The sequence below is a fragment of the Crocodylus porosus genome, unplaced genomic scaffold (assembly GCF_001723895.1).
Source record: "Crocodylus porosus isolate Cpor-Errol unplaced genomic scaffold, CroPor_comp1, whole genome shotgun sequence".
NCBI lineage: Eukaryota > Metazoa > Chordata > Crocodylia > Crocodylidae > Crocodylus > Crocodylus porosus.
In genome coordinates, this window is record NW_017728947.1 from 75,718,894 (window position 1) to 75,731,828 (window position 12,935).

Genomic DNA, 12,935 nt, shown 5'->3' on the forward strand with positions numbered 1-12,935 from the left:
GGCTGACATTATTGGAGAGTCTGCATACCAGGGATTCTTAAGAGCATGTTACTCCTTTAATCAATCAGGATTATTTCCGGAACGGTTGCAATTGAAAGTATTTTTCTGAAAGGACAGAAAAAACCATAGAAAAGCCCCCAATATACCAAATACAAAAATGCCCATTCCTACCCCATATTCAGGAGAACTGGCACTATCAGTTTGCTGTTACTCATATTAACACTTTGTATAATAATAAACAAATAAATAGAGTCCATGAATAAGCTCATGGAAAGTTAAAGTTACTGAGACTATGCGAAGTACCAGAATTAGCCCAACGGCCTGTTCCAATCCTTATAGGAGTGATTTAAGCAGCATATTATGACCCCACACTATTACCAGGATTAGGATAGAAAGTGACCTAGACCTCCAGCCCACGGTACACATTTCATCCAATCTCCTTTGGTACAGTTCAGGCCCCCATTCTCTGTGGAACAATAATGAAATAACAAAATGTATTTACTTGAAGAAATTAAAGAGCTAAGTGTGTATCACAGATTTAAGAAGATACATCATTATTCTCACCTCCTTCCACCTGCAATCAATTAGTGTAATTTAACAGTTTGCATATGTGAGTCTTTATGCAGTTTGCATTATTCTTGCTTTGCAACTAAATTAAGCACCATGTTCTTACCACTCTCTAAGACAACGTTCACAGCCATAGTAGTTATATCTTTTGTGCAAGCAGCTTGAACTTCTTCAGTGGGAGGAGTGCTGTAGGTACTTAGGCCAGTTGTTTTGTTGATGTAAACTGTCTTACCCAAGGAAACATCAAAATGTTGCAACCAGTCAGAAGTACATGATAACAAATCCTCATTCACAGGTTTAGCCATGTTTGTATCATCTGGAGAGACTGCCAAGCTATCTGGTAAGGTCACACTTGGAAGCTGAGTAGCTTTCAAATTCTGCTCTGAAAACACATGTAAAACACTTTGATCTTGACAAGCATCTTGAGACCAAACCTTTTTACCAGGCAATGCCAAGCCACTGGATGGAGCCTCATTGCTGGTGTGGTTGACAGTATTTTCCATGGCCCCTGCCCTCAGACAATCTATTTTCTGGGGAATATTCATCTCAACAGAGGCTAAAGAGAGGCAACTATGCCCACCTACCTCTGCTTCTTGTGAGGAATTTTGACACATTTCATTAGAACTCTGCAATAAATGATCACTTTCATTTTTAGACACAAATTTCCCGGTATCATCTTTTCTGCTTAAATCCATTTGGGATTGTTGCTCAAGCTGCCCCACAACTTCTGGAGCTAAAACTTCTTCATGGTCCCCTTTCATTCTAGATATTTTAGAGGCCAGGGACCCTGGAGATCTACTGTTGCTTTTATTTTTTCTTCTACTCTGACAGTAATTGGTCAGTGTCAAAGGACTCTCTCTCTCACAAGTTTGTCTGTCTAACAAAACGCCTGTACCACAGAACTGAGTCCTCTCCAAGGAAGAAAAGCAACCAGATTGGCAACTATTATTAGAATGAGTGTGTTCCACAGTTGGCGTTTCACAAATACTAAAGCATTCAGTATTATTATTCTGATTTTTGGAAGTGTCAAGATCAATTGGAGTACTGAACTCAACTCGGAGCCCAAATTCACTCCTCTTCTCTGAAATAGATATTGATGGTTCACTCCTGGGCCTTCCATAATGTCTCCTAAATCTCTCTAATGATCCTGCCTGTGTGGACAAACTCAGCTTCTTATAAGCTCGGGGTACAGACCACTCAGAGAGCTCAACCATTTGCCTTCTGTAGTTTGTAACATCACCTGAGGAAGTGATCAGAGGCAACTCATTAGCGTGTGATCTCACACAATCCCTTCTACTACCTGCTATACAGAAAGCTACTTCTTTATTCCTCTGATTTGATACAGTCTCATTTTCCAACTTCTCATCTGCATTTGCTGTGCACACTTCTCTATTGGATAGGATAGGATTGTCTTTATTTAGACTACTAGAAACATCTTGAATATTTAGAGATGGAAGTGAATAAGCAGTCTTGTTTCCAAATATATCCTTGGCACTTACAGGACCAGGTCTAAAAGGCATGCTTAATGAACAGTTCATTTCAGCTTGTTCAGGTAGTGACTGATTTTGCACAACATGAGTTATAAGCCCTGTGGAACACAACTTTAACAGTCCTGATCTAATTACATTTTGTCCACAAGAGGTATATGTTCTTTTAGTATTTCCATGGCTTTCTTTTGTTGTAGTACATATTCCCATGGATGCCCTTCCAACAAGGATTTCTGGCCCTTCAGCTATTTCAGCAGAAATTTTCATTCCTTTCTGCTGCCCTTGAGTGACATAATGTCTGAAAGCAATGGTGCTGTTGCTTTTTGGACCCGCTTTGTCATGGCAGCTTCTTGCAACTTGTATGTAATTTTCAGTACAACATGGCGTTTCATCACAATTGTCTATTTCTATTATTTCTGATCTGGACTCTCCACAGAAATTTTCTGAAGATTTGTGACCAGATGCCATTTGGAAACTGTTAAATTCTTCTGGATCTTGCTCTGGGATTTCAGTAGTAGTGTCATCTTTGTTGAATGAAAGAGTCTGAGTTTTACTACTCTTAAATGAGTTAGCTGATTCAGCAGTGGTTAGATCTGAGAAAACTTCCATTTCCTCAGCTTTGTCATTTGAATATATGGGATCTGAAGATTTTTTTCCAGTAGGTGCTTTTCTTTTGATGTCTTTTGATTGCAAGTTAACTATTTCATAGGAATCCACAATATCTTCACATGCTTTCTTAAAATTGTCATTCATACTTGTCTCTTCAATGACCATAGGTTTTATCGTGGCACTATACAAACAAAAGTCATTATTTTCGTTAAATTCTTTGATGTCTTCACTAGACGGTTCAATAAATAAGTGTTCGCGTTTTAAAAATGCTTTCACCCCTTCCTCAACACAAGCTAGAAGACTGTCCCAGTTGCGGAATTCAATCAGCGTTTTCGCAGGCTCCAGACACACGTCATACTCACAGTATTGACACTGCACATTGACAACAAATATTCCGTAGAGCTCTGGACCACACCGATGTCGAGCAGGACTTGAACTCATTTGTCTGCCAGCAAAGCTAGATTTTGTCTTGCAAATAACACTTTCTTTCCTTAATAAAAAATCAATGAGTTTATGTAATCTTGTTTTTAAAACTAGTCTATTATTCACGTACAAAAACTGCAGATTTTTATTGTAATGCCCTTCTGAACTAATATAGCCACTCAGCTCAAATCCTCCACACTTATGATGTATTTCACGTAACTTATGTGATCTACCCAGTCCATAAATTTGACAAAAGCGGGAACAAATGTCTTTTGCTTTGGAGAGCTGAAGCACCATAGAGCAGGAAGCATCATTTCTTAAGGAAAAAGAGACAGAAGGATGCATGAGTGCAAGAGCTTCTACCTTCTGCCTTACTCTCTCAAATTCCAGGATGGGATCCATGCACTTCTTCCTCACTGGTAACTGGTAGAAAAGATTACACACAGTCACTGTTGTTCCACTACTTGGTCTAGTCAGTTCAGCTTCACAGACTTCCATTGGTTTCCCATTTTGAAACAGTTTTGTGAAGGTTTTAACTGTCTTGTTGGTCTTAGATGAAATTTCCACTATGCTGGCCATATTTGCTATACTTGACAAAGCTTCTCCTCGGAAGCCATAAAATTTCAGGTTTTCTAAATCCTCTACTGAGCTGCATTTACTGGTAAAATAGCGATTCCCCACTGTATTTAGGTCTTCTTGCCCTATCCCAAAGCCATTGTCCACCACTTGTATCCTAAAGGTGTCCAGATCCACCCTGATGGCCATACATGTTGCTTCAGCATCAATGCTGTTGAGGACAAGCTCCTCAACACACTGGCCCAGAGACTTGATGGCCACTCCAGAGCGTAACCTGGCTCTCACGTCTTCCTCCAAGCATTTGATCATGGCCAAAAGAGAAAGGTAAGGAACTCAAAAATTTTCAGGGACCATTCTTCCACATGCTTTAAAACAATCCCTATGAAGAAAGAGATGGAGAACACATAAAAGCTCAGTTTAAGTTTCCTACATTTGCCACATAGCAACAAATCACTATCTTTTAAATACATTATTTTTGCCCATATTTATTATCTTTTTTCCTGATACCCAAAGAGCTTGTCTAGGCTCACTTTCCCTCCCTTGACTACCAGGACGCATCAGCTAGTGCTTTTGTGGCAAAACCTCCAGAGTCCTAGGATCAGACTCTTTGTTTCTACGTTCTTCACTAGTATCGTCTCTCTTCCCAGACCTCGCATTCGCTAAAAGAAAATCCAAACACAGGCTATCAGTGACCTGAACAGGGAAAGCATCAGTTTCTGGTAACATCAATCACCAGAAGCCAAGTTCAGATTCCTTTTCACTTTGTGATTAGCCAAGAACTTATTGTGCTGTTCTATCAAGTGGATTCAGTGTATCCTTCACACCACAGCCAGCCAACACCTATGTGGAGGATGGATCTGACTCAAGCAAGGCCCCACATGGCAGTGGGGCATCAAGTAATGTGTTTGAATAATAAAGACAGCATTGTTTTCCAAACTTATGTCTTTATTGGCAATCCTACGGTGCGTGGATTCACTGTCACCCACTGGTCATTACAGGATGCAGGGTTTCCCCTGAACCCCACGTGTTGAAGTGAAAGCCAGCGAAAAGTGCAGTGCCCCTGTGGGCAAAGCTACGGAAAGCCCCATCTCTTCCTCAGGCGAGGAGCACCGCGCCCCTCTGCTCCCCTCCTCGGGCTGCTGCCCATTGGCACCCTCTGCTTCCAGCGGGGCCCATGTCCAAGGTCTCAGCCTGAGTCCAGGGCACACGGCTCGCAGTCACAGCGCTCGCAAAGCAGGTGGGCCGGAAGTGGGTACCCGCACGTGCCCCGGGGCCGGGCCAGGGCCCGCGACGGTGGACGCATAAGTGACAGGCCCGCAAGGAACTCCCCGCCTCCCACCGGGGCCAAGCCGGCTCCAAGAACACCTCAGCCACCTACAGGAGGCGGCTGCGCCGGACAGTGGGTACTACACCGCCTCGCCCGTCATGGGTGGGGGAGGGGCCGCCCCCACAGCAACCGCCGACGCGACACCAACCGCCGCAGCCCGGTCCAGAGCCAGACGCACAGTAGCAGCCTCGACGCCTGCGCAGTGAAGATGTGCGGGAAGGAGGAAGTGAGGGAGCCGGCCTGGGACGACTACGGCTCCCAGCATGCGCTGCAGCACGGCACTGCGACCCGGCACGTTAAGAAATGTAGATGTCCAGTCTCGGTTGGGTGACCCGGCAGCGGCCCGTCACCTTCCCGCGCCTGCGCGAGGTGTCTAGCAAGGGCTGGGGTGGAAAGGGAAGGGAGCAGGGCTGTGTTAATAGGGCACGTCCTGAGGAGGTCCCTAACTCTGTGCTGGGAACCAGGCTCCCTCCTGCATCACCTCTCCTCCTCCTCCCTGTATTTCCAGCGAGCACAGGCCATCAAACAGTAGCATCCCCATGTCCCAGACAAGGGTTGACACATCATGGATGTTTACCATAGGATGATGCAGGATGGGAAAGAGAGGAGGGGAAAAATCAGGCTGCTGAAAAAACCTGTTGCTGTACAGTTGGAAGCAACAGCCCAGGATCACTTACAGAAAGGAGCAAGGGGAAAACTTCAGGATCACCCTAATAACCTGATTTCACATCAGACTCACTGTGGCAGCTCCACCTGCAAAACAAGCTGGCAGGCCTCACAGCAGTTTCCCCAGTGCTCCAAAACCCATCCGGCTGACAGGTCTAGCTGGTCCCTTGTCAGTCTTCAGAGAGAGCCTAACACTGAAGTCTCCTCTTACTTCAGAGCAGTAAAGCACTGGACAGGTTGCTACTAAACCAGTTTTAAAGGGACAAAACCTTGTAACCATCCCATGTAAGCCATCACCCCACACCAAGAGCAGCCTCAGCAGCAGTGGCATTTCCTACCAACCCTCTTACAACCTTTTCAGGTTGGGTGAAAGTTGGACTACTAATAATCAATGCTGCTGCTAAAATACTTAGATGAGGCAGTCAGTACAAATCCTGGACACAATCCCTGTTGGCAGGAGGGGAGAGAGATAGTCATGTCCAAGGAGTGCAAGATTTTTTTAAAGAAATTAAATGAGTGATTTGCAGCTCTCTTCCAACAATATTCAACTGGAACGGAGCCAAATCCCTAATCTATCGCTTTCTAGGTCTCAGTTCCCCAGTCAAGGGTGACATTTCCAGAGGGTCAGTGACCTACTAGCTGGCCCTCCCATTCACCACTGTCCCAATGTTTTTCTTTCATATGACACTTTAAGATTAAAACATTCATAGATTAATATCCAAATCTGATAACCCTTCCACTGCTTCAGGGGTAGCTGCATGGATTAATTTTAGAGCCCATTAAATGATCTAATTGGGTGATCATTCACTACATGTTGCAGCATCTGAAAAACAGCACCACAATGGAAACCTGGAGTCTTTGATTCTCCATTTGTGCTGTTCCAACGCATTCAGCACAGATTCAGGCAGCAAAGGCTGGGTGTCTGAGTGAGACCTTTATTGAGCACAGTCCGACTCTCCCATGTGCACACATGCAGGAAGTGTCAGGGTGCACCTAGCAGCAGCATGACAAACCAATACCTTCAATACAGTAACAAGATACAACAAAATGCAAGTCCCAGGGTCTGGGTGTAGCCCTGCTGGTTTAACAACACAGCCAGACAAGGTCCTTTGGGGAAATGTGATATATAAATTTAGTCGGTCTAATCCAAGATATCACATTCCCCAAAGAACCCGGTCTCACTACCAGTCCCTGCAGGCGAGGGTGGCCCGGCCGACCCAGGCTGCGCTCCCGTCGCCGGCGGTTATTTCCGGATGAGGAAGTCCTCGTACTGCACCGTCGCCACCTTTTTCTCGTTGCGGAACTCGGCTCGGTCGATGCGGGACTTGGGGCTGCCGGTGTCCCGCAGCCACTGCTGCAGCTGCCGCACGGCGGCGGCTGGGCCCTGCACCTGCCCCTGCACCGTGCCGCGCTCCGTGTTCCGGACCCAGCCAACCAGCCCCAGCTGCCTCCCCTCAGCCTGCGCGGGGAAACGAGAGACAGGGACGCCCCGCAGGGCCGTTAGAGCCGGCGCCGCGCATCGCCATCGCAGCCGCACCCAGGGCGGGGCGAGGTAAACCCACACCTGCGTGTGCTTGCGGAAGAAGACGCCCTGCACCTTGCCGAAGACCTCGTAGTCCACAGAAATGAGGCTGTCCATGGCGGCACTGGCCTGGCACACAAACACCACACACAGCATCAGCAGCCAGCCCCAGCCGCTCCCCGCGAGCGCCATGGCAGGAACCCAGAGCGTGGACCCTCCCCGCGCCCAATGGGAGCACCCCGCACCCCTGCCTCATGAATAATGGTGACGGGGCGGGCGCCTCGCCGCCCCGCCCCACTCACCTGCCTGCCGCCAATAGGACCCGCCCCAACCACCCCAACTGCTGCACAGTGCCCGCCCAGCCACCCACCGCGCGCCTAGCCTTTACCGGCGCGGGGTCATAGAGTCGAAGTTCGCCTGTGGGCAGAGCGGCTCCAAACCAGACAAGCTAAGCCGGCCAAGGCACAGAGCGGAAATGAAGGCGAGCCGTGTCGGAAGTAGCGTTGACGCGCCTGGTTCCTAGGCAACTGTAGTAAACAGTCCGCGCGCCGTGCTCGGGGTTGCAGGGAGCGGGCCGCAGACCCAGGTGAGGACGTCTCCTCACCCCATGGAGGTCCCTGCCGGGGTGCCGGGGCCGCGCGGGCGGGTGCGGCAGGACCCAGCCTCCAGCCGCGGCATCACCTCCCCGGCCCACGGACTCAGCAGCTGGAACCGGCAGCGGAGCGGGGCAGTCCCGCCGCCGCCTGCCCCTCATCCCAGGCAGGCCCCGAGGGAGCCAATCGGGTACTTCCTGCCTCCCGGCCCAGTGGAGCCAGCGGGCGTTGGCCTGCTCCCCGCCGTCACGTCACAATCCCTTGCCACCAATCAGCGGCTCAGCGACATTCAAGCGAGCCCGAGGCAGAAGGGCAGCGCGTGCGGCGGGTTGACACCTGCGGACGGGCCGCACGGAGGACTGGGGCCACCGCAGTGCCGCCCCCTCCCGCCTGGGGCACCGGGCTGCGCTCGCACCGCTTGCAGCCGCGTGGCCCCAGGGCCCCCCCTGCGAAAGGAACAGAAGTCCCCACTGTTTCCCGCCGCAGTCTCACTCCGGGCCGCGCTCCTGCTTCCAGTGCCAAACATGCCCTCGGTGCCGGATGCCCTGAAGGGCGCAGGTGCCTGGTCCGGCAGCGCGGGGGGGATGGTGTGCCAGAAGCTGCCTTTCCTAGTTTTGCAGGATTTCTATATGCTGAGCCCAACTGCAGTTCCTGGTGGGACTCGTGGCCAGCAGATGCTGTGGAACCTGCCAGTGCAGCCAGCCTCAGGGGTTGGACAAATCCTTGGAAGAAAAGGGCCTCGGGAGCTACTGAAGCGAGGGGCACACCCAGAAAGAGGGAGCCTCTGAATCGGAACTGCCTGACCTTGAATGCTGGAGGTTGCTGGGCAGAGAGGAGCCGGGTCAGACCCAGTTCACTCCTCCTTTCAGCACCTGCCCTTTGCCCCCATGTGCCAGTTGACCAGGCAAGATAGACTGACCCAGGCAATGGCAGATCTTACGTTCTTACATATAGGCCCAGCACTGCCATATGCTAAATATGAAATTACCATATTGGAAGCTCAAATTGTATTTTCTGAAAAACTATCATACACTGAAAAAAAAGTATGCAAATAAATCTTATTTGTATTGCTCACTGTAACTCTACAGTGAGTGAGAACTGGGTCAAAGTATTTCTTTAGTTTGAGGCAAGCAGTCATACAAAAGTGCTAACAGTGAACCTGAAAGTCAGTTACGATTCCCTGAAAGTGACTTGGGTTTTGTATATGCTGCATCATTTAACTGCCTTAAAAAATATCTTACACTTTGAACACTTTAGTATTATCTATTGTGCATCATCCAAGGGTTGAAATGATTGTACAAATACAATAATTACCCTACACCTGGCAGTGATGTATGGGTCTCCCTCGGGAGAACCTAAGGACAACAACCTCCTGGGGGAGTAGTGTGAGGGGGAAGCTCTCAGGAGGGGCACTGTGGCCCCTGCTAGGTTTCATATATGATGCAATTAATTGATGAATCATGTAATAGCTGTAGACTGGCCACATGTGCAAAGTAATGACCTTATCATAAAAATGTCTATCTAGCTATAACAAGAGCCAACCAGCTATCAAGTCAGTGCTTGAAAAAGTTTAACAATTTTATAGCTGGTTTCTGTCCAGCTTAAATTTGAATGTGTGGCATGGCCCTATGAGATCTTATTAGGCAAGACTTACCTGACATCTGAGTTAATTCCTGCTGCCTCTGTACTGGGATGAAACCCAGGCTTGGAGAGGAACAAGGAGCCCTTATCCCCAACTGTATTAGCAAGCAATTGAGCCAGAAGAGGAGCTCAGGGAGTGAATAGAGTCTCAGAGTATAGAGAAATGGAAAAAGGTCCATGGGTTCCTTCATTTCCTTTAGAACTGGTCAGTGCCCTGCCCCTAGGGTGTACATTTTCAGGAGAAGCACTAACTGGGAATCTGACCAGTCAATAATTACTCTATTTCTGCCCCCAGGCTCTACCACAGCCACTGAATGGCTCAGCTACAGCTGGCCTTGTATACACACGTGGATTCTGTGGTGGCGTCTCCTGGTCTTCCCTTGATAGGGCAGGAGAGGTATCACTCCAAGCCCCTTGGGCATCAGACCCAGCTTGAACACCTGAAGAACAACTTTCAGCAGCAGTTCCTCCATGACAAAGAGGAGAGGCTGAAGGGTCTGTGCACCCACGAAGCCCAGAGCTATTCACGCTCTCTCTCTGCTGGGAGCAAACAACAGGACCCTGGGCAGGCCAGCTTCTACTCTGCAGGACCCCACAGCAGATACCCTACCAATCAGGCCAATACTCTGCCTTGCAAATGGATAGCCAGGCGAAGAGGAGTGGACCGGTCATACCCCCTGAAACCAGTCTTTTACCGCAAGGCTGGAAGTGTTCCAGTGACAAGTGCTGGTCAGCTCAGAAGTCCCCAAGTCATGGAGGGGTCTCCCAGTAGCAGGTCTAGCTCAGCGAACAAAGGGAATTTTACAACAGCCAGGGCCCTGCTGGATACAGAGGCATCACCTTGGTCAGCAGACCCTAAGCATTCAGCCTCTCATTTGGACAGACCAGAGTTGGGTTACATTCAAAGGTTGGAGGCAGCTGGACAGAGCATGGAAGTGGAGATCCGCAGGAAAGAGGCCCTCCTCTGGGAGAAGCTAAAGAGAACAGAGGAGGAGCTCAGGAGGATCCAGAGGGAGAGGGAGCAGGTGGAGGTGGAGGAGAGAAAGGCAACAGGGGTGCCAACAGAGGCACGAAAGATGCCTGAAAGAAAGGAAAATGTTTGCAGAGCTACTACCAGACCCAGTGAGGGTTGCTATAACCAGGGGCAGTCTCCAGAGGGTGCCAGTCTTATGACTGGCATCAGTTTCCTTCCCTGGGAACTGGGCATGGAAAGACTCAAGAAAGAACGGCTGGTAGCCAGCAATAACAAAATTCGAGACCACATCCCTCTGGAGAGCTTGGCCTCCCGCCCAGAGCTGGTTTTGAACTATAGCCAGGCTCCATCTGCAGCAGCTCTCTCCCACCAAGACTTAAGCCATTACCAAGCAGCAGAGCCATTGTATGTGCAGGCCCCCACTGCTGCAGAGCAAGGGGAGCTTGGACAATGTGGTCTCTGTAGGCGCCAATTTCTCTGCTTTAGGCTGGAGAAGCACATGAACATCTGCAGCAAAAATCAGGGCTCCAAAAGGAAAGTTTTTGACTCAAGCAAGGCCAGAGCCAAGGGCACTGAACTGGAGCAATTTAGGCAATGGAAGGCCTCAGACATCCCACAGGTAACATGCACCCTTCTGTGGCTGCCTTTGCTCAGACTCCCCTTTCCTTCAGGTCTTGCAGTAAGGCACCTGGAATTAGACTTGTTTAATAATGTGTAGCATATCCCACCCCCTCAATTCAGGCTCCTTGACATCTAACCCTTTCTTGGGGAAATTGGCAATGAACCAGATCAAGGTTATAGCTCATGGCAGCAATACCTTGAAAGTGGGGTCTGTACTGTTCACACAAGGTACAGCTATGAAACAGCCTGCTCACAGGGAAGCCTTCTTGCTCATTACTGAGTTTCTCGTGTGGTCCCTAGCACCTGGGCCTGAGGCACCGAAGCATGCCTCAGTCCTTCTCCCTTCACTGTGAATGTGCCAGAGCAGTCCCTGGGGAAGTATATCCTTGGGCAGTCTTGCAGACTCCCTAGCAGTGGGAAATTCTGTTTGTGATCTACTGAGTGCTCTGCCGTTTGCTTCTCTATGCCCATGTAACTGCCCCAGGTTCACAGCTGTGACAGTAGCACCAGCACCATCAAACTGCCCCTAAGCTCCAACCTGCTCCTTTTGTGAGACCCTTAAGCTGAAGGGAGCATGTAGAAGCAGCAGCTACCCCCAGCTCTTCTGTGGTGAAGTTTTGTGAGAGGATGTTGAATCTACTGGGGGAAAGGGAGTTCTGCACTGAGGTGGGCTTGGGGCACGAGGGCTAGGGGGAATCTCCCAATAAGAGGGTGAGTAGAGGCTGGACTTGGAGCCAGCGCAGCTGTTGCTCCTTCCTTCTGCACTAACTGCACCTCCTACCTTGCAGGATGAGCCACCTCAGACAAACAACTGGAGACAGAAGCATGAGTATTTCATCCGGACCCTGCGCCAGGCCCGCCAGGTGCAGCAGGTGCTGTCCAGAGGGGGAAAGCTCTCAGACTTGCCCCCGCTGTCCCCAGTAGAGAACCCAGACTACGTCTCCTGCCCCCACTGCAGCCGCCGCTTTGCACCCAAAGTGGCTGAGAGACACATTCCCAAATGCAAGACTATCAAAAACAGACCCCCGCCCCCACCCCAAAGGAGACGTTGCTAAATGGGATCTGGCCTCACCAGGATCTGCCCTGGCTGCTCTAACAGCCTCATTTTGTGCTGTCACCCTTCGCCAAGCTGGCTGCTGTGGTATAAGATAGTCCCATGTACAAGGAGCCATGGACAGCGTATTAAAGTTTGTGTACTTTGAGCTGCGGCCAGCAGTTTCCTAAGCATGTAAGTGGGTCAGAGCAGCTTCCATCTCCACCCCTGCTCCTGGCTGGTTCCAGAGTCCTCCCTGTGTGACTGTACAAAGAGTCCAAGAGCACAATGTCTCATAGGTAGGGAAAAGAACATGCTGCTATAGGCTGGCAGCAGGAGGGAAAACCAACTATGATCAGCAAATTGGTCCTCAGCATTCTGTTTAACACTCACCTGAGGGCTCGCTCTTTCTGTTGGAAAATAGCAGGTCACACACAGAGGCTACTAAGCTCCCTCATAATCCACGTCAGGCCTGCCACAGAGGATGTCCCAGGTCTGAGGAGGGCCAACTGAAATTCACAGATTCATAGATGTTAGGGTCGGAAGGGACCTCAATAGATTATCGAGTCCGACCCCCTGCATAGGCAGGAAAGTGTGCTGGGTTCAGATGACCCCAGCCAGATGCCTCCTCTTAAAGACCCTCAGGGTAGGGGAGAGCACCACCTCCCTTGGGAGCCCATTCCAGATTTTGGCCATTCTAACTGTGAAGAAGTTCTTCCTTGTGTCCAGTTTAAATCTGCTCTCTGCTAGCTTATGGCCATTATTTCTTGTGACCCCCAGGGGCGCCTTGGTGAGTAGAGCCTCACCAATTCCCTTCTGCGCCCCCATGATGAATTTATAAGCAGCCACAGCCTTCTCTTGCGGAGGCTGAAGAGATCCAGGTGCCCTAGTCTCTCC

At 49.7% G+C, this 12,935-nt stretch overlaps 2 protein-coding genes and 1 pseudogene across 6 annotated transcripts; 1 reads left to right on the top strand and 2 right to left on the bottom strand.

Moving 5' to 3' along the window:
* Positions 1-34: 34 nt before the first annotated feature.
* Positions 35-4,710, bottom strand: LOC109321264 (annotated as a pseudogene).
* Positions 4,711-6,569: 1,859 nt separating this feature from the next.
* Positions 6,570-7,648, bottom strand: ACYP1 (acylphosphatase 1). 4 transcript variants are annotated; one of them, XM_019551815.1, is made up of 3 exons: positions 7,480-7,486; positions 7,220-7,306; positions 6,570-7,114 (listed from the first exon to the last, which is right to left on the bottom strand). In XM_019551815.1, the coding sequence occupies exons 2-3, from the start codon at positions 7,292-7,294 to the stop codon at positions 6,899-6,901; spliced, it is 291 nt and encodes a 96-aa protein (XP_019407360.1). In that variant the 5' UTR covers positions 7,295-7,306; positions 7,480-7,486; the 3' UTR covers positions 6,570-6,898. The 4 variants fall into 4 exon arrangements, with proteins under 4 accessions (XP_019407360.1, XP_019407358.1, XP_019407357.1 ...); XM_019551814.1 differs by lacking the exon at positions 7,480-7,486 and adding an exon at positions 7,566-7,648 and having other exon boundaries at positions 6,571-7,114; XM_019551813.1 differs by lacking the exon at positions 7,480-7,486 and having other exon boundaries at positions 7,253-7,460.
* A 45-nt stretch (positions 7,649-7,693) lies between these two features.
* Positions 7,694-12,213, top strand: ZC2HC1C (zinc finger C2HC-type containing 1C). Of its 2 annotated transcripts, none has more exons than XM_019551809.1 (3): positions 7,694-7,763; positions 9,707-11,003; positions 11,794-12,213. In XM_019551809.1, the coding sequence occupies exons 2-3, from the start codon at positions 9,726-9,728 to the stop codon at positions 12,058-12,060; spliced, it is 1,545 nt and encodes a 514-aa protein (XP_019407354.1). In that variant the 5' UTR covers positions 7,694-7,763; positions 9,707-9,725; the 3' UTR covers positions 12,061-12,213. The 2 variants fall into 2 exon arrangements, with proteins under 2 accessions (XP_019407354.1, XP_019407356.1); XM_019551811.1 differs by having other exon boundaries at positions 7,705-7,763; positions 10,871-11,003.
* The last annotated feature ends 722 nt before the right edge of the window (positions 12,214-12,935 follow it).

Excerpts from the sequence above, each read along its gene's own strand:
- ZC2HC1C (XM_019551809.1), top strand. The coding sequence starts at position 9,726 with ATGGCTCAGCTACAGCTGGCCTTGTATACACACGTGGATTCTGTGGTG. Across the intron at positions 11,004-11,793 it reads AGGCCTCAGACATCCCACAG|GATGAGCCACCTCAGACAAA; the intron begins GTAACATGCACC and ends CCTACCTTGCAG.
- ACYP1 (XM_019551812.1), bottom strand. The coding sequence starts at position 7,369 with ATGGCGCTCGCGGGGAGCGGCTGGGGCTGGCTGCTGATGCTGTGTGTG. Across the intron at positions 7,115-7,219 it reads TCTTCCGCAAGCACACGCAG|GCTGAGGGGAGGCAGCTGGG; the intron begins GTGTGGGTTTAC and ends TTCCCCGCGCAG.